Source organism: Electrophorus electricus, chromosome 3, assembly GCF_013358815.1.
Source record: "Electrophorus electricus isolate fEleEle1 chromosome 3, fEleEle1.pri, whole genome shotgun sequence".
NCBI classification, from domain to species: Eukaryota; Metazoa; Chordata; class Actinopteri; order Gymnotiformes; family Gymnotidae; genus Electrophorus; species Electrophorus electricus.
In genome coordinates this window covers 14,565,001-14,585,563 of record NC_049537.1, presented here as the reverse complement: position 1 = coordinate 14,585,563, position 20,563 = coordinate 14,565,001, and the positions used below count along the sequence as shown (strand labels likewise).

The window sequence follows — 20,563 nt, the reverse complement described above, 5'->3', positions numbered from 1 at the left end:
GTATTTTAGGATATGTTTGATGTTTTTAATCCCTATACTACAATATGCAAACATTTACGAAGTGTCATATTCACAAGTCTTATTGCTGTGTTTGCACCTTCATTTGTGGTTTTCTGAAATGAAGCAGTGAAAAGTGAACTGGCACCAATTCAGAACTGCTTGGAGTTGCTCTAGCCATGCTCCTTGACTACTATGATCACATATTCTACACACCACATCACATATGATGATGATGGTAGCACACGTGGCCTTTAAAGGTTACATATTTCACTATTTTCCCACAATTTAACCCTGCTTATTGTGCTCTTTGAAAGACACCTGTGAATAATACCTTAACACCTTAATTCAGCATTTTTCCTGTAAAACACAATGATATTCTGCTAAAGAAAAATTATTTTGATCACAGATTTTATTTAAAATAGCAATAGTTACACATGCAATCATAAATGCAATAAATTAACTTTTTAAATTCCATTAGCCTTAAGTTCCATAAGAACTTCTGTTCTTTGATAGCAATAGGTCCACTGGCTACGACAGTAGCTGTAATCTGTATTAAGATCTAACTGGCCCTGGAGGAAAGAGTCTGAACAGTTTGATCCAGTAATAAAATCCCTCTGCCTCCAAGTAACTGCAGTGGTTTTTAAATGCACATTAACATAAACAAGAGTAACAGCAATAGCTAGTTGTGTACTTGCTTCCAATATCATGTTTTGGTGTCATTATAAACCAAGAGTCAAGCTTAAGATGTGATGACATTGGCCACTTCAGTCAATTGTACACCTAACACTGTGTTGCACAGACCTGTTGCCACATGACTCTGTATGGTACATGCTGAATAAACCTGGGCTGTGTTCGAATTAGACAATTACATTCTACTTGCATACTGATTGGATTCCAAATTCCCTTAATTTCTTTAACCCATGAACAACTTCTAGGAGCTACACTCTTCACACAATTGGACTTGTGTAATGCCTACAATCACATATGCATACGTGAGGGTGAGTGGAAGATAGCCTTCATAACATCACATGGTCACTATGAGTACCTAGTTATGCCTTATGGTTTGTCCAAAAGTCCCTCTGTTTTTCACGCATTCATTGATGAGATCTTTCGGGATATGATAGACAAGTTCATGATGGTGTACATTGAGAACATCCTCATATTTTCCCAGTCTGAAGCTAAATATGTGGGACACGTAACAGCCATCCTAATGTGTCTTAGAAGACATCACCTGTATACCAAGGCTGAGAAGCGTGAGTTCCACAGTGACTGCATCACCTTTCTTGGGTATACCATCAAACCAGGAGTCCTCTCCATGGACCTGGATAAAGTGATTGCCATCCAGAATTGGCCTAACCCTCCACCATTAAGGAGTTACAATGATTCTTGGGTTTTGCCAACTTCTACAGGAGGTTCATACGGGGATTTGGTACCATTTTATCTCTCCTTACTGATCTCCTCAAAAATCAGGGAAATAAGAAGCTTCAGTGGACCACGGCTGTGGATCAGGACTTTAAAGGGAGCAACTACTCTCCACCAACCTGACCCTTCACTTCCTTTCATAGTAGCGGTCAACACATCAGATGTGGGAGTGGGAGCTGTCTGTCACAAAGACAAGGCACTCCTCCACAGCTGTACCCTTGTGCGTTCTATTTCAGGAAGCTGCAACCTGCCAAAAGAAATTATGACCTAGGGAACCGGGAGCTTCTCACTGTTAAACTTGCCCTGGTACAATAGAGACACTGGTTAGAGGGAGCTGAACACCCCTTCTTGGTGTACATGGACCATAGAAACCTAGAGTACCTCCAGTCAGATCGGCAATTCAACCCAAGGCAAGCCAGATGGTCAGAAACCGAATTAAAAGGGAAAGCCAAACAATACTTGCATGACTGAACAAGGGGAATGAATCCAGTGAAGCGATGAGGAATGAAACCAGACAAAGACTGGCGATTACAGATTATGAAAGCAATGTAGATGAAAGCACCAATATAACGTACAGCGGACAGGAGAACAGAATAAGCTTGATGAACATGAACTGAGATGGCAACGTAAACTGGAGAACAGACAGAAAGCTCTTAGAAACTAGAATGAGAGCTATAACTAAACAACAGGAGAAAGGTGAGTGTAAACAGAGTGAGTAACGAAAAGAACAAGTACAGCGTAACCAGAAGCGAGTGAGGCAGAAAATGGCATAGGCATACACATAGAAATAGACAATGACCAACAACCATGAGATGCAGGAACAAGGTTTAAATACGTTAAATTAACAAGACTAGAACCAGGGAGCAGGTGAAAACAATGACAGGTATGGAAAACCAAGTGAGGGGTGGAGAAAACAAAACTAAGGACTGGAACAATGACACACTCCTTTCCAGTGTGTCTACGGTTATCAACCAGCCCTTTTCCCATGGGATGATTCCCCCACTGACATACAGGCATTGGATCAGTGGTACCAACAGAGTTCTCAAACATGGGAGGTTGCAAATGACCACTTACAGAAGGTATTGCACGATAATCGTCACCATGATAATCGTGACCATGGCCCCACCCTACAACTTTGGCCCGGTCAGAGGGTCTGAATCTTGAAACACAGCATGAGGCTCAGATTTCCCAGCAGGAAACTCAGCCCCTGGTACATCGGGCAATTCAAGGTCAGGTCAACCACATATCCTACAATTTACAGCTTCCCCCAATGTACTGGATAAATCCCACATTTCATGTGTCTTTGTGGAAGCCTGTGCACTACAGTCGTATGTCCACAGCCATGATCCCCATCAACCTTCCTGCCCCGGTGGTGATGGATGGAGAACCAGCCTATGCTGTCCACAAGCTGTTGGATTCACAGATTGACATCCTGGATCCTACTTTAATGTCGGACTTCCACACTGCTTATCCGAACGTCCAGGCCCTCAGAGTTGTAGTAGGCTCAGGACTCCCTGTTCTTGAGTGTCTGGAGCTGGCCGTCAGGTGAAGGATACTGTTATGAACGTCAAGAATCACACTCAGCCCCGCAGTGCTACACCTACCTCTTCTCACTCCGATCTGGTTCGCTAGAATACTAGCACACACCTGATCATCATTTCCCTCATTAGTGCTCCCCTATTTAAGCTCCCCTCCCTCACATTCATGTCGTGAAGTATTGCCAACCATTTGTTGCATACCAAGTGGTTCAGTTACGTTTTTGTCTTCCTGGTTTTTGACTCCTGTCTGTGTTTCAGACCTCATCTCCTGCCTGACCCCTGGACACCCCCCGGACTCTGACCCGTATTATTGACCTTGGAACAACCTGACTACGAATACCTGCCTGACCCCTCTGATCTGTTTGATTTACTAAATAAAACCTCTTGCGATTGGATCCTATCCCTCCTGTGTATGTGCAATCATAACAGTGTGAGAGAGACATAACCTTTCTGTATTTGAGAGTAAAGCTTACATTAGCTTTACCCAAAATAAGGACCATCCATTTTACACCAGAAAGGAACAAAGTCTGGCATAATAAATTAGTTATTTATTGGACTTTGTCATGGTATTCAAAGGACATACTTTGTATATGTACACTGTTCACCCAGATGAGCAAGAGTAACCTAATTAGAAAGTAAACACAGACTGGTTGCTTGGATATTTAATGACACATCTGACTATTTATGAGAATTTTAGTGACCAAAGATATTTAAATTATTACAACATGATAAAATCCTGAGAAACTTGCTAGAGTAGAAAATAGCAAATGTATTCATAGAAAAAATAACAAGAACTAATGGACAAAAATTTATATTTTAAAGATAATTCCACATAATAAGAAATTACATTTAACAGATCAATATGTAATATTAACATCAGGTATTTAAAATAGGCACTGCAGTCCAAATTCAAAATGTTGGGGAGAGCTGTCTGACCAGTGCCCTCCTCTCCAGACTTGATACTCATGTGGGTTGCCAGGTTGAAGAGACTGAACCTATATGAGTGCAATTTTGGACTGCAGTGCCTATTTTAAATGTATACATTTGTAATGTTTTATTGTTTGCAAATTATAAACCAGCTCATAAGCCTGTTATTCCAAAAACAAAACACCGTTGTTCCAAAAATATACAGTCCGGAAATATACATAATACTGGCCCCAATAACATACATAACAGTGTAATGGTTAATGTAGAATTAATTTCACATATGTTTCAAAGTAGAAGCCTACTCTTCCTTGTTGCAGCCCAGTGCAGATCTCAGTTATTAAACGCCTCAAGGGTGTCAAGTGGAACCTACGAGGGCTGGTCACGTTCTGTTGAAAGAAGAGGCAGAGGATAGGGAGGACAAGCAAGAGGAAGAGTAGCAGAATGGGGAGGAGGAGGAGAAGAGAGTGCAGGTCCTAGTGGTACAAGAAGCAGAGGATGGGGATGAAAAATAACAGAGAGAGGAGAGTATAGGTCCTAATGAGAGAGGTGCTGGTAGAGGGGAAAAACAAACATACTTACACAAAAATTGTTTCAATAAGATATATACCTAATAATGTAACAGTCTGGTCATGGAGCTTTTTAGAAGGATGCCGATGCTTTTTAGGTTGGGAAGAATCTAACATTAACATTAATTGTTTGCATGCTTCCATAGCTGCAACATACTGTGTTTGCTAGCCAGTTTGTTTCATATCTGGCAACCCGAAGTGTTAAAATGGTACTGGGAAATGGGGAGTGGACAGGATCACAGGCACCAATAGAGTTTCCACTCTGTAATAGAAATTACACAGGAGACCCTACTGGTTATAGCACTGTTGCTGAAGCCTGTATTTCAACATAACACTTCCATATTCCATATGATGAATGACATATGGTAAATATGATTTAGTATAGTGAATATATCACAAATTGTTCTATTAAAATAGCTAATGATAATATGAAGGCAAACACCACAAGGAAAAGAATGTAAATGTTTAATGCAGATCCTGATATCACACACTTGATTAGCAAGCAGAGAGGTATGGAAGAAAATTGGACTTTACACGTTCTACACAGTTAATTCATCTTAACTGTCCTTTATTCTGCAGTTGTGTTAGAATGCATTCATTACATAAGCTGAAATTCCTTATTGCTGCTAAAGATTATAGTGTAATGGCTCGAGGGCAAGGAGTAGGACGTACAGACTCCCGCGACAGTGACAGACATTTATTGACAAATGATAGACATAACAGCACTCACATATAACATACAGCATGACCACTTCGAACACTGACACAAATAGCATAAACATGTATCATGAACAATGACCGACAAGAAGCCATGCACCAACAGAGGTTTAAATACATACACAAATGGCAATGAACTAGGTGCAGGTGTGTGCTAACAAGTGGGCGTGATTACAAATAGTACAAGCCGCAAACAGTCAACGAGGAAGTCCCACTGTATGCAGTGGGCCATACCACGTGATCGGTGGGAAGGAGAGCGTTCTGTGTGCATTTTATCATTATGTAAAGTAAAAAAAAAAAAAAAATATATATATATATATATATATATATATATATATATATATATATATATATATATATATATATGTGTGTGTGTGTGTGTGTGTGTGTGTGTGTGTGTCACGGTTGGTTGGCGGCTAGCAGGAGGGGCACACCCACTCCTGCGAGGGATCACACCCCTTACCTGCCCTGATCACAATCGCTGGAGTACTGATTGAACTCACCTGTTCATAATCATGATCTGCTTATTTAAACCCACAGATCCCAAGAGATGGGGCTGCAAATTAGAAGACCTAAGACGGCAGTCTCATCTGATAACTGCGCTCACTCAAAGAGACCTACTGTTTGAGTTTTGTTTAAGTGTTATCATTGCTAGATACCGATGGATAATAAAGAACAATTTGCTGCAACCCTGCCTCGTTTCTTCCATGCTGCAATTGTCACAGAATGTGCAGCCACCTGGAAGCAAGGTGAATAGCCCTGACTGGGCTCAACTGCTGGCTGCCCAGAAGGCAGCAATGGAGCAGCTGAAGCAGGAGATGGGGGAGTTACGCTCACTTGTCATGCACCTCAGGCAGGTTGCCAATTGCCTGGCTATGAGTCCTGAACAACGAGCAACTCCTCCCGTTACCCCACTTGTATCGGAGGGGATAAAATGCCTTGTCGCTACCCCCAAGATGTATGGTGGAAACCCAGAAGCATGTGAGGGCTTCGTCGTGCAGTGTGAGCTTTTCTTTGGGTATCAACCCTGACTGCCCGATCATGCTAAGGTCACTTGTATTCTCCTGGGCTTATGGGGAAAGCGTGTACCTGGGGAGCGGCTTTTGTTACTGATGCTTCTCCGCTTATAAACAATTATGCCAGTTTTATTCAAGAGCTCAAAGCTGTGTTTTTTCATCCACGTCAGGGAAGTCTTTTTAGGCACTCCTTGCTCTGCCTAAGGCAAGGAATTTGAACAGTGGCACATTACACAATGGAATTCCAGACGCTAGCTGTGGGAGCTCGTTGGAATGAGTGCGCCTTGGTAGACGAGTTCATCTATGGACTAAGGGCTGATCTCCAGGCAGAACTGGCGTGTAAACAGGAGGCCACCTCGCTGAATGAGGTGGTTCATCTAGCTATCACGTATGACTGTGCCCTACAGGAGCGACACCGGCAATTTCCCCAAGGGAGACAACAGCAGAAGACTGCACCAGCGTTGGCGCAAGTGGAAGCTCCGGTGGAGCCCATGTAACTAGGTGTGGCCAGGGTAAAAGACAAGCCGGGGAACCAAGGGAAGCACCGCAATTCGATGAGTTGTTCTCCGACCCTTTTTATGTGCAAATTATCAGTTGCAGTGGTATATTGGGGTCATCGACTCTCCACATCGGCAATAGTTGACTCTGGTGCAACGGGCAATGTTATGGACTGGGGGTTTGCCAAGAGGTTGGGAATAAGGGCCATTACCCTCCCCACTCCATTAAGCATGCAGGCGATTGATGGGGGACCCATACCGTCGGGGTTCATAACACATATTACTCACCTGTGTTCTCCTCATGACTGAAGGGGAGCATGTGGAATGTGTTGCTTTCTACCTCCTTCCTTCCCTCTCTCAGCCGATTAAACTGGGGCTCCCATAGCTAAGGGCACACAATCCCCACATGCAGTGGGTGGCCACCTGCGAGGGCAAATGCCTATCCCACCAGATGGTGTCACTGCAATCCATGTCTTTCGAGAGTCCCGATGCGAAGAACAACCTCAAAGTGCCCAGAAATACAGTGACCTGGCGCAGGTATTTAGCCCCATGAGAGCCACACAGCTGCCTCCACATCGGGACTGGGACTGCGCCATCACGCTGAAGGAGGGTGCGGTTCTTCCCTGATGTAGGGTTTACCCTCTCTCCCAAGAGGAGGAACAAGCAATGGGGCAATACATCAAGGAGGCCCTCCAGCAAGGTTTCGTCCAACCCTACACCTCCCCGGTGTCTGCAAGTATCTTCTTTGTTAAGAAGAGGGACAGAGGGTTGAGGCCTTGTGTGGACTATCGGGGACTCAATGAACTGTTGATGCAATAGCTGTACCTCCTCCCCCTTGTCCCTGCAGCGCTCGAGAAATTAAGGGGAGCCCAGATATTCACAAAGTTGTACCTCTGAAGCATGTATAACCTCATCCAGATCAAGGAGGGTGATGAGTGGATGTGCCTTCAGCACAGCTTCAGGACATTACAAATACTTGGTGCTTCCATATGATCTCGCCACTGACCCTTCTGTCTTCCAGGCCTATATCAACGAGGTCCTATGTGAATACATGGGTAGATCTGTCGTGGCATATATAGATGACATCCTGGTCTATTCCTCCTCCCGGGACCAACATGTGGGTGACGTACGGGTTGTTCTCCGCACTCTCTTGCAGAACCACCTCTATTGCAAACTGGAGAAATGCGAGTTCCATCAGAAAGAGGTGAGTTTCCTGGGGTATATCATCTGCGAGGGCAGCGTATGCATGAAACCTTGCAAGATAGAAGCAGTAAGTGGCTGGCCTAGAGCACACACTCGCAGGGAGCTACAGCGCTTTCTGGGATTTTAACTTTTAGCGCAATTTTAAGTCATTTAGTGCAGTGGCTAGACCGTTGCTAACACCAAACTGATAAAACCACTACTTCCTGTTGTCAGTGAGGAGTGCACAATTTCCTCTGCTGTTTCAAAGAATCTTTAGATTATTTTCAGAGTGACTTTGTAGCAAAGGCCGAAGGCAGAAACCACACCTGATCTCAAACCCAGCTTTTACAGATGGCTAGCGTGCATTCTGATCACCACAACAAAAAACTCACTTTACTTTTCTGAGTAACACTCTGTCACAGTGCTCTTTCCTTCAGAGGCTCCCTTTCTTCATAGACAAATTTTTGAAGAAGAAATATGGTTTGCTTAAAATTTTATGATGCAATTTTTATATAGTTAGCAGTAGTAGAACATTTTCAACACCACATGCAATAAAGCAAAGAAAATGCCTTTCAGCAAGCATTATATGTCTGTTTTTCAGTCATTGATTCATAAGTTATTATTCAAGTACACATCTATATTATGTACTTCCCCCTCAGTCACCACTGTGTAATGACAGCGATGACTGTGTGATTATGAACACATAAAATGTGTAGTCTAGAAGGACTAGAATACAGGGTACAGATGATCAAAGCCATACTGAAGTGGGTACTGCCTCAGTTTCACATTTGTGTGTAAGTGTGTGTCATCATGACATCTCACGGCACAGTCACAATGACACACTCATTCTGGTCCTGCCTCATGACATCAAAACATTGGGGGTTTGTGGGTCTATTTTTCCAGTTTAAAGAAATGCATAGTCACGTCTAACCATAAAATACATCTAAGCACAAAAATCAGAAACACAGGAGTACAGAATGCATAAGCTTAAACCCCCAGTCATCTATGTGTATCAAATATGTATGAATCTTGTTTAATATGTTGTTGGAACAAAAGCATGAGTGTTTTTCTCCAAGTTAACTAGCAATTTTAATTTAATTTGTCCTTTACCTTATATTTCTGAGATTTAAGCTTAGTGTAGCGTATCGGTCTTCACACCGTTTTGAGCCCACTTAATGGTGTTTCTGCTGGATTTGAGTTATGGTCCCTTTTATTTAATTTGCGGGCCATTTTTAGGGTTACAGTGTATTTATAGATATCCACTTAGGAATTTGGTTTTCGTACTGGTGGCATGTATCAAGGTTTGGTGTGGCTGGTTGTGGCATTGTGCTTGTCAAGACTGACATGATTAATGATAACCAATCATTAGCTGACGTTTTACAGCCAATGAGAGGGCCACATTTTTAAAGCAACTGGTATGTCTAATGACATGTTTAAAAGATAAATATGCTTTACCTCAAACCTGATGGTCCAGAGTCCCACAAGAGGACTACACAGCCTAATCATTTGAGGGTAATGTTCTAAGTATTTAATTAAGCAAATCACAGTTACAATGACAGTTTGACCACAGAGTCATACTAGGTTAAATAACAATCAGCAGTATGAATCAGTAATAAATGAAGGTAGTCAGTTCAAAGTAAAATTCTGCATTTAGCATTCAGCTAACTTGAATCTTTTATCTTTTTTCCTACATGGAAATATGCATTTTTCATAAATAATCATCTTTTTCTACATAGTTAATTGTCTAATATGTTAATATGTTGAGTGTAAGCCACCTTCCATCTAAATATTTATTGCCAACTGGTCAACATGGTAGTGAATCCCTAATAGCATACGCCGTCATCCTGTGACAGTTATTTGGTCTGATATGGCTATGATGCTTTGAATTGTATAGTAAACTAAGTTGAGGTGACTGCCATGCACTATAACCTTGACAATGTTGTGCCTCCAATCTGAGAACTTGGCAATCCCCTGCCATTTAGGCCAATATGATTCAGACACATGAAATATCTTATGATCACATGACAGCCAAAGGTCATATGAGTATCTAAATGTGTGAATTGATGTTGAAACTCCTAAATGCATTGTGGTGTACGTAAAGATCCAAATACTCAATTATGCAGTAGAATAAAATACCATTCCTCAAGAAAATTGTCACCCTGGATAAGAGCATCTGCCAAATGCATATGTAAGCAAAGATACGTTGTGTCATAGACCCTGACTTTTGTCAAGTGTGGTTGTTCCATTTTGGCATATGGCCTACTACATACCTTTTTCAGTTCTCTGTCTGAAATATGTACTGTTGTCCCCAAATATGTGTTCTTTGTCCTTCAGATATAGGTAATATTCCTGCCTCAAGCAGATAGCTGCAAACACTTATTCTTCTATATAGTTATGAAGTGGTTTTAGTCTCATTAATGTTCATTCTCCTTTGCAGTAGACTGTGTATATGCTGCTTCATGTTTAAGTATATAGTATTTTGAGGTAACAAAGTTCTGTCTTAGTACTGTGTTGTTAGTTTAGAGATTCACATGAATGTGGTACATCTTAAAAATCTGCTGTTTCTCATACACCACACCTCATAGGGCATATCAGTCTTATATTACAGACTAATGTCCCTTGTTACTGTCAAAGGTCCATTCTTTCCAGTGCTCACTTTTAGATTGCACTTTAGAGTGTTGTTAGAAAGTGGGCTCAATGGGGTGGAGTGTGGCTGACAAATGTGCAAGCTAAAAGCTCTGTAACTGTAACGATTCTGCTGGCCCGAGTGCTGATGGGCGTGGAGCAGGACGCACAGACTCCCTCGATGAAGTGACACACTTATTAAGATAAGAGACGAACAACAACGGTGGCACAAATACATAATGTTAACGAAACACAGACTAAAATAACATTGAACGATGATCATGTACGAGTTTTACATTTAACAGCAGACTAACAATGACCAACACAGTACGCACACTATCCGAGATTTAAATAGACAAAAAACACAAGCCATTAAACCCCATGCAGGTGTGTACAATTACAAAGGGCATGTTAAGGTGAACCTCCCTGCACATGGCAGGCCGTACCACTTGACTCGTTGGGGGGAGCATCCCATGACAGTAACTGTACACCTATAAAATGCACCTGGAAAATGCCACTTTGTCATGTAAGAGAATTGATTATTGGTAGTTTTTTTAATTTGTCTTTTATTAGTACTTTCTTTTTATTCATAACTAATTTATTCAGATATAGAGAAATAATAGAGAAACAGGACTTTTTGCACAATAGCATCACTTTTCAATATATTTTTTCTGTGGTTCTGCATGGAGGGATTCCTCTCTCTAGGGCTCTACTGAGAAAAAAAGCTGGGGCATAAGTAAACTGCCCTTAACATTAAGTGGCTTTGATCTTATTGATATTAATTAATAAATAAGCTTATTCAATTTGAATACGTCCCTAATCTTTCATTTATCATATCTACTTTTCATATTATTAAACAATATTGAAAAGATTGCATTCAATTATTTGTTTATATGACCATATATTTTATTATCTTATTAAAACCAATGTTTTATTATCTTATTCACACTATTTCATTTGTGTTATGTGGAACTACACCACTTGGTCTGAGCTAATCTTATAAATAGAATTTAACTCTTACCTAGCTATGTACACTTACTCTAAAAAGGCTTACTCTAAAGAGCTACCTTAACTGTTCACCAAGCTTGTGACAAATTACTAATCATAATCGAGTTTATTTATAGCATATCTAAAATATCCATTTCAAAGTCTTAAAATGGGGGCCAGATATTTAATGGATATTTTTTTAATATCCATTAAAATGGCACCTGACACCGCTGTGGTACTGCTAGCTAACAACTGCCTAACTGCATTTTTTCTCCCTCAATAGCTACATAGTTCGTGGCAATAAAAGTCACATTGTCTACAAAAAAATCACAAAAATTATATCTAGAATGTTGCTTAAATTGGAACAAAGGGTTTTATAAAGTGAATTTCAACTAGTCGTAATCAAACATTGGCTAGTTTATGAGTTTCTGCCAGTCTTAATGTTAGCTAGCTAGCTATTTCTATTTTGTCATTAGATAACGACCTTGCTGACTACCTTATATTTCATAATTTCACAATGTAGACATTTTTAACATTCACAGCAGAGTAAAGGTTCACTAAATTTTCTGAAATCTCATTAATGTTTTTTGCTCACCTCAGGTTACCAGAGACACTTTTACTCTGAGTGTTTACTGGTAGAGGATGACACAATCTTTTGCATGTATTGACTGAAGAGGAAAGATAATTTAAACAGAATAAAATGTGAAACTACAGTGTGATAAACAGCAGTTTAAGAGAAAGTTGACTGTAATAATGAGGGGACAAAACATCCTGCTGATTTAATTGTAGGATATATGAAATAATAGATAATTTAGAGATAATAGATAAATAAGAGAGCTTTGTTTTTGTCACGGACTGGTCCCAGGCTCACTGGTCACCTGTTACGGCCCGCCACGTGATTTGGGAGTTTGTCTTGTCGTTTGTAACCATGCCCATGTTTGCAAACCTGCACCGGCTTCTGTGTCTAATGTTTGTATGTATTTAAACTGCTACAGGAGAGTGCAGAGTTGTCGGTCTTTGTTCATGTTGCCTTTGTTAATGTTCACAGTGTTCAAGCTAGACGTATGTGTATTCATATTCACTGTTTACGTGATATGTGTGCCGTTGTCTTTATCGTATGTTATTAAATGTCTGTCTCCGTCAAGAGACTTTGAACGTCCAGCTCCAGCCGTTACAGTTTTAAGTAAGTCTGTCATTATTTGAGCCCTTGCAACAACAACAACAACAACAACAAACATATCCATGTACTGTTCTACTAAATAAAATAATAATATAAATCATTATTGTGAATTTTATTTTTTAATGCCCAGATGAATGAAGCAAGGTACATCTAAATAAAACATATTTTTCATTTGAATGTAATTTTAATGTAAAAGTGAACAAAATCAAAAACTAAAATAACTGATTATACAAAAAGCATAAATACCTGATATATTGTTTTTCGTTGCAAGGGCTCATTTGATCTTGCCACATTTTATCCATATTAAAAGGAGAATAGTTGTTTAACCTAATGGTAATGACACACATCCATATAATGAAAACATTCTTTACCGATTTAATGTTCCTCCAAGAACCCATACACCAAAGCAAAGAACCCTTTAAGTAACTTTTTTTTTAAAGCGTGGTATGTAAATCCTCCTAGCTGTCAGCTCTCTTCCTTATGTGCTTCAACATCTTTTTATGTATCTCTCGTCAGGCCAGTCATCTGTGGACCACTAACTGAGTTGCTGCCCCCCTCCACCTGCCAAAACTCCACATTCATTTGATGTCAGGGGCTCCCTTGCTTATTCAGTCCAGACCCTCATGGAATCCAAAAATAGGTAGTACCTTACTAGTACCTTGTGCACTGGGAAGAGCATGGCTCAAAGGAGCAGTGCTGAGTTGGAGCCCAAGACATCCTGCACCCCAAACTAATTCAGTTTTATGAGTATTGTCTGGATTGGTCCACACAGCACCTGAGGGGCTGTCCCTCAGGAACACTGTGCGACAGGTCTGGGGTTGCTCCTGGGGCAGGGGTGCTGTCATACTCCCTGCTTTGCCTCCTCCAATTCCCCATAACTCATTATCTTCATCCTGAGCACCAGTTACACCCCCTCCTCCCTTGCCCTGTTGTTTCCTCTATTTAAACCCAGTCCTCCCCATTTGTCTCTGCAAAGTCTCTCATGTATTTGCCCTGAGTTTGAATGTTTCCCTTATAATTTCTAATATTTACAATTTGGATTGCCCTTCTACTGTGGTTTGCTTATCGCGTGATCCGCTTTGCTCTATTTTCACCTGTCCCCACATTAAAGTCTTTTGTTTTCAAATTGTTTCTATTTTAAGGTTTAACAAAGAATAACCAAACCCCATCCATCTTCTCCATGGCACTCACTTGTACAATTTAGCTCAATTATTAGAAAATGTAGAAAAAAATTTGAAAAATAATGTGAGGGAAGAACACACCATATAGACACTTTTGAAAACATTGCCTCCCACCTAAGCTCCTTCTGTTAAGGATATTACATGGTGTCATGCCCATGTCCCCAGCTCACTACAGTTCCCAACCTGCTGTTGGTCACCCAGTTAACAACCCAGCTAATCACAGACAGTTTGTCAGATCATCATCACCAGATTATTAACATCACCTGTTCTTCTAGTCCCAGTGTATTTAAGCTTGCCTACTCCTTCTTACCATTGTGCAGTATTGCTTCCAGTATCACTGTGCATACTGAGTGGTTTCTCCTGTCTTGCCCTTTTGTGTACCAGGTCTTGTTTTTTTTTGTATTTTCTCTATTCTGACTCTTGCTTGCCCCTTTGGATTAGTCTGCCTATTTTTGGATTGCTTTTGTGGTATTTGACTTGGGCTGACTTTACTCCATGATTGTGCTTATCCCTGATCTCATTTTTCTGGCTCTGACCCCGCCTTTTTCTCTGACTACTGATCTGGATTACAATAAAACCCAAACCTCTTATCCGCAAGCATCTGACTTTCTCTGCCCCATTACACATGAATTGTGTAGGACAAATGTTAGTGCAGTTAATATGAAAATAACAATTCAGGGGAGACATTCTGTTTTGGACTATCTCGCAGGACCTATCCTGGTCCCACCATACCAACTCCCTGGCAAAGAAGGCTCGTCAGCGTCTTTACCACAATGTAGTACATTGTGAATCAGTAGGTGATCGAGAAATTTCAGACATGGCAAGACTGAGGTATATGTTAAAAAAACCCTTAGCAATAACCTCACCACAATGTACAAATGTATTGTGTATTAATCAGTTTGTGATATTCCTCCAAAGACATAGATTTACTTCTCAGTTATGAAATTAAAAAGCCATTAAATGTATTTTTATACTCACCAAATAATGCATTCTGAAATTGCTGAGTCAAAATCTGCCCTGCCATAAACCATAAGATTCACTGTAAAAATGTATCATGGCACTGTGATTATAAACAACCTTATTTAAACCTCTGTAAGACTCTCATAGGTTAGTTATCCCAGTCATAAAATCTCATAATAGTGCAAACATGTTCTCGCTATGTATCTCTCTATGTCGTGCAAATGTGCTCTCTCTCTCTCTCTCTCTCTCTCTCTCTCTCTCTCTCTCTCTCTCTCTCTCTCTTTATCTCTCTCTGGGTCTCTTAGTTCCTGCTTATAAGTGGGTTAGGTCATTGGAAACCACTGATGTTTGAGCTGCCTCACATAAAAGGCCAAGACTTTTGGCAGCTCACAGCTCTGGTGGCAGCAGGATCTTAAAATGGATATTATACATTTCTTACTGAAACTGTTAACCATTGGCTTTGTCTTATCCATGTGCCAGGCTGTCAATTGTATCTGGAAGACTCAGTACGAACATATGGGGAGATGTTGTGATGCCTGTCCTTCAGGTAAAATATTGATATTATAATAATAGTAATCTTGTTACCTTCATTGTCTCTTATGACATAGTAATGTTAAAACAACATCCCTTCTCAAGTAAGTCTTAGTATATTTCACAAAATGAAAAAGCCAAACAATGTCTTTCCAGCTATTTAAGTTCCAGTTAGATACCGCTTTGCTACAGGACCCCAACTGCACTGAGTGAAGTTGCTTATCTGTATTATATAGGTGAATATCCCAAAATACCTTGCAATGATACCAAGCCTAGTACATGTGAGAAGTGCCCAGCGGCAAGCAGCTCTAACACCAGGTGCTCCTGCGGCAGTAATCTCTTGTGTAATAATACTGACTGTTCTCAGTGCATTTCCCGACCACGGTGCAAACGAGGAGAGGAACTCAGGCGAAACGGTAAGACTTGGCTCACTTCCTCTTACCAGGGGTTTCCGTGTCATACTTATTCTTACCCTAAGATGGTGAGCAACTGGGTGGATTGTAATTGTGTTCTGAAAATTACTGGCTGGGGTCTGAGCATAGAGTGTAAGAGGCTGTGGTTTGGGTTTGTGGTCTAGTTTGGAGCATTTTTCTTTTTAAAGAGCCTGGGGGGTGTATATGGGAGGGGGAGCAATTTATAAAGAAACTGAAAACAGCAAAGCCCACAAATATAGTGTGCAGGCAATGCTCTCTTGTACTGTACACAGTGTACATTTGATGTCCTGGTTTTTTGCTTGCTGTCTAAAGATCCCTTGACCAGATTGGTATAAACAACAAAGATAGATACATATCTGAAAAATAAAGCCAACAATGATCAAACAATTAAAAAATACTAAATAGCAAAATCTACTGATATCTTCAAACACATTTTTTGTGAACCTTTGGTAGGTAATTACATATTCAGTTATATTTGTGAACCATGCCTTAATACAACATACAATGACGCTGAGGACAGCATGTGTGAGCCCATAGCAGAGTAAGTGACATTTAAGTTAAATCCAATATAATCTTGCTCCATCTCTTGATATTCTTATTATAAATGTTCTGTTTTTCGTAAACAGCTGCCGCAAATTTGGTTTGTCTGTACTCTTCCCTGGAAACATGACGCACAATGCAAGATGTGGTTGGCAAAGTGGTTAGTGTTCTTTATCAGTCATTCACAAGGCTTGAGCTCTTATTATTTCATGAAAGTTACCCTTAGACTGCACAGTTTAGTAACTGTTACATTCAAGATGTATTCAGAGTTCTGATTTGCTTTTGGTTTCTTTTTATAACTGACATAACTGCTCAGATGCTTAAAAAAATGTATTTGTTGAAAATACTTTCAATGCCAATGTAATGTTAGCATGCGGTCATATCTCATAATGAAATTTTCAGCTGTCTGCTTGTGCTGTCATAGTTGCTTCCTTAAGCTTTTTTGTTCAGATTGCTAAGGTATTACATATGGTAGTTTGTAGTCACACTGATGATGACAGCAACACTATCATAAAGTGTCCATTATGGTCTATTTCAGCTCTGGTCAATGTAGATGTATTTAATTCTAAGCAGTAAATATTTCTGTTATCTATTATCTATTCTATTAACTATTTTTTTCACATTCTTTTCCTCTTAATCTTTTTTGCTTTGTTAACCTTGGAGAGTCAAGATTTTAGGGACTGTAACAAATGAGTGAGATGTAAGTTCAGGAGTTGGATTACTTTTAATGAAGGAAACAAAAGTAAAGAATATTCTCAATTTAAGAAAAGACATTCTTCTTGTACAAAAGCTGATAGCGTTAGTTTTCAATAAGGCTAATGTGAAGTATTGGACAAAGGGTGTCTGTGGAAATAAAAAGGGGAATGGGAAATGGGAAACAGAATGCTCAGTGATTAATAAGTGGGTGATTTGGACCTGGGTAAATGATCGGGTGCTGTGAATGGTGGATGAGTATGTGTTCTTTGCTGGGTGACATGACAGCGGCACTTATTTTTATCTGCCTACTTTTAACAGATGATGATCACTTGGCTCATATAGTTATGGGAATGTGTTTAGCTATCACCAGTTTGATCTGTGTGGTGCTGCTTATTGATGTCTGCATTCAAAGGGCCATGCACAAGAAAAGGAAAACCAGTAAGTGACATCAAACAATTATGTGCCCACTTAATATCATCAGGCTATATTAGTATTTTCTTAATCACTGAATCTTGTCCCATTATTATTGAGCCAATAAGTGTTTCTGAAATTCTGTGTACTTTCATTTCAGTCTGTATGGATGTCATGCTGAAATGCATTGTTAGGTCTGTATTTTTAAAAAAGACATTCCCATTTTGTGGGAGTTCAGATGGTATAATCTAGTGGGTAACAATGCTGCCAATCCTGTGCAGGACTGGGGTTCAATCCCCATCTAGGCCAGTGCTCTATGCTATACCAATAAGTTCTTGGGCAAGAGTCTTAACATTATGCTTGCCTACGTCTGTAATAGAAAATTATAAGTTGCTCTGGATAGGAGTGTCTGCCAAATGCATTAAATGTCATGTGAAAATGATTAACCTCAGTGTGTCTTTCTGTAGAGTACTATCTGACACATCCGGATGATTGCATGTGTAAACTGTCCAAAGAAGAAATGGGTGAAAAGCATGATCCACATATCAGTGCTGTCCTTTCAGAAGCCTCCACTAAACAATGTGATGTTTGAAGTTAATTTTATTTTCTGGAAACGTACTGCAAATATCCAGCAGCCGCACACCTCTTCAGAATCTTTTTTTTTTCTTTTTTCTTTTTCCTGATGTGTTACTTGGTGAGAATAACTGTGAACATTTTCTTTTCTATTTTATTGAAAGGTTATATTTCTACATGGACTGGCAGAATGTAGCGTTCAGGTGTAGTAAAGAAAAGCTATTTAAGAATAATTTCAGAACTGGAACTTAGATGCAATAACCATGAATTCATAAAATTATTGTTATAATTGTGTTACTACTATCTGGAATAATAGCAAGGACAGCCAAATGCCTGGAAATATTAAAATGATTAAGGAAAATTTAGGTTTGAATTTGGGTTGTAACTCAGATTGTCAAAAAGGGTGAAACAAACTATTCGTGGTTGCTCATTTATTTTTAGCCCTGCTCAGGAGTCATTGGTATATAGGATGTATGCTGGAGAGTAGTGTATCTGTTGTTGGCATCAGGAAATGGTTCACTATGGTATTGTCTAATTCAGTTGCTGAGTTCTAGCCCAACTTCATTATGGTGAGATGTGCAAGAAATTACAAATAGCACGACTGCGTTAATCTGTGTTTGTGTTGTATTCAGTACAGCATGTTATACATGCACTTCATCAGCCTGACCAGCCCAGTATAAATATCTTGAGTAGATAATGCATATATTGCAAAGGGATGCCAAAACCAGCATGGCTTGATCGGCAGAATTTACAATCCGTTTTATGACTTTTGGAGTGTGTGTGCGGGGTGGGGGTGGTAGGAGGTGTCTTCCTTAAGTCAAGATCACCTTGTATAAATGATTTTTGGCTTAAAGAGCCAGCCTATGGAGGTGCCTGCAGTCACTTACAACTGCATTCAAAACACACGTTTAATTCATTGTTTTGTCACCCAGTGTTGTAATTAAAAAATGTTGTAAGAACATTGGTGTCTGTGTTTACCTTTTTTCAACAATAGATTTAAAATACTTTCTATTCTAATTTTTAAATTATTAGTCTAGTAACCTTTTTGCAATTTTCTGAAAATGAATAGACCTTTCTTTTATTTAAAAAATATTTATGCTCATATATTGTTCATTATATATGGTTTAATTATATGACTTTGGTCATTATCCATAACATTAAAATCATTTAGGGCAAGGTTTCCGCATCTGAGTTTTAACTGCTGCAAAAAGCACAGAAAAATCCCAGAGTCCTGTGCAGCCTAATGCTAAAGAACAGCCTACAGCGCAGTGATCCTATCGGGGTCATATGACAGCAGGCAGTTCCTTCCAAACATTACGTTGACACCCGCTGGTATACAGACTGAAAAGAAAATCACCAAAGACTTGTAATTCTTCAATCCAAAAATGTTGGCACTTATTAACCGTTTCCTAGATTGGGTCAAGTCCCTGTTCTGGAAGGAGGAGATGGAGTTAACCCTTGTTGGACTTCAATATTCGGGGAAAACCACGTTTGTCAATGTGATAGCTGTAAGTGTTTTCATCACCCCATTTGGTAATATTGCTAAGCTAGCATTTCCTACCTTGCTATTTGCCTAATAGCAAGCTATCCGATGAGTCATGCAGTTTTTACAAGTCATGAAACTAGCTACATAGCTGTGTGAATATGAATTATCTTTAAGGTTCGAGTTACTCAAATAGCTAGCTATCGAAGTGACTGGATGTAACAAAACAGCAAAAAGTGCATTAGCTAGCTAGCAATTGACTGCTAGCTTACTACTCGCCTTAGGTACCGTGACTAGCTAGAATAGCTAGCACGATAGCTGGCCAGTTAACGCTACATATCCAGCTTGGCCTAGACATTGTTGTTAGCTAGGTTAGTTCGATTTAATTTTGCTTGTTGCGATAAATTAGCAGCACTATCTGACTACAGATGTGTAGTGAAATGGTTATTTTAAGTAGTGGGTTAGCTCACAGCATATTCACCAGTGCAACTAGCCATCCTTGTTAGCTAGCTATCTTATTAGGAAACGCTAGCTACGTTTGAGCTAACAATTTGTGCCAAGCTGCTGGCTAGTCGCTAGTCGCAGCTCTAATGTTGGACTTTCAAGATAGTTAACCTAACGCTAGGTAGCTAGGTTGGGTAAATAGCTAATTAGTTAGCTAGACTGCTAGTGAAACTATGTGGTCAGTATTTATTTATATGACGTATGTCGAACGATATGCAGCTATATTAAACTTATCCTATCGACTTCAATACTTCCATAGCAACTGTTAAGCGGTGTAGGATGAGTAATCGACTTGCTCATCAGCACCACCAACATCAGGTAGCGTTAACCGACAGCTAGAAAAATTAGCTTAGCTATCTGTAGTTAACAAAGAAAATTAGTCAGATCGAATCAAGGAGGTGCCTTACTGGTATAAATAAAATTAAATGTACCAGTTCACTTATATAGCTACCTAGCTAATGTTCTTTGTCGCCAAGTCCCTGGTATTCGGCGTAAGATATCTAGCAGTGACACTCGTGAGCTCAGTTTCCAGTGTCCTTGGATCATTCCACTGATATTTGTTTTGCTGTACCATTTTAATGTGAAACATTAAT

At 39.9% G+C, this 20,563-nt stretch overlaps 2 protein-coding genes across 4 annotated transcripts in view; both read left to right on the top strand.

Annotated features, from left to right (window-relative positions):
• The first annotated feature begins 13,281 nt into the window (after window positions 1–13,281).
• On the top strand, window positions 13,282–18,942 carry tnfrsf18 (tumor necrosis factor receptor superfamily, member 18). 3 transcript variants are annotated; one of them, XM_026996419.2, is made up of 7 exons: window positions 13,282–13,297; window positions 15,279–15,345; window positions 15,566–15,745; window positions 16,217–16,304; window positions 16,390–16,463; window positions 17,318–17,437; window positions 17,878–18,942. In XM_026996419.2, exons 2-7 carry the CDS (start codon window positions 15,315–15,317, stop codon window positions 18,000–18,002), a joined length of 618 nt encoding a protein of 205 aa, XP_026852220.2. In that variant the 5' UTR covers window positions 13,282–13,297; window positions 15,279–15,314; the 3' UTR covers window positions 18,003–18,942. The 3 variants fall into 3 exon arrangements, with proteins under 3 accessions (XP_026852220.2, XP_026852219.2, XP_026852218.2); XM_026996418.2 differs by lacking the exon at window positions 13,282–13,297 and adding an exon at window positions 17,571–17,604 and having other exon boundaries at window positions 15,127–15,345; window positions 17,878–17,989; XM_026996417.2 differs by lacking the exon at window positions 13,282–13,297 and having other exon boundaries at window positions 15,127–15,345.
• A 314-nt stretch (window positions 18,943–19,256) lies between these two features.
• arl8ba (ADP-ribosylation factor-like 8Ba) overlaps window positions 19,257–20,563 on the top strand; it is an 8,774-nt gene continuing 7,467 nt past the window's right edge. Inside the window, exon 1 of the mRNA XM_035524721.1 lies at window positions 19,257–19,491. Coding sequence (XP_035380614.1) covers window positions 19,369–19,491 — 123 coding nt within the window. The 5' untranslated portion in view covers window positions 19,257–19,368. The remainder of the gene's footprint in view (window positions 19,492–20,563) is intronic.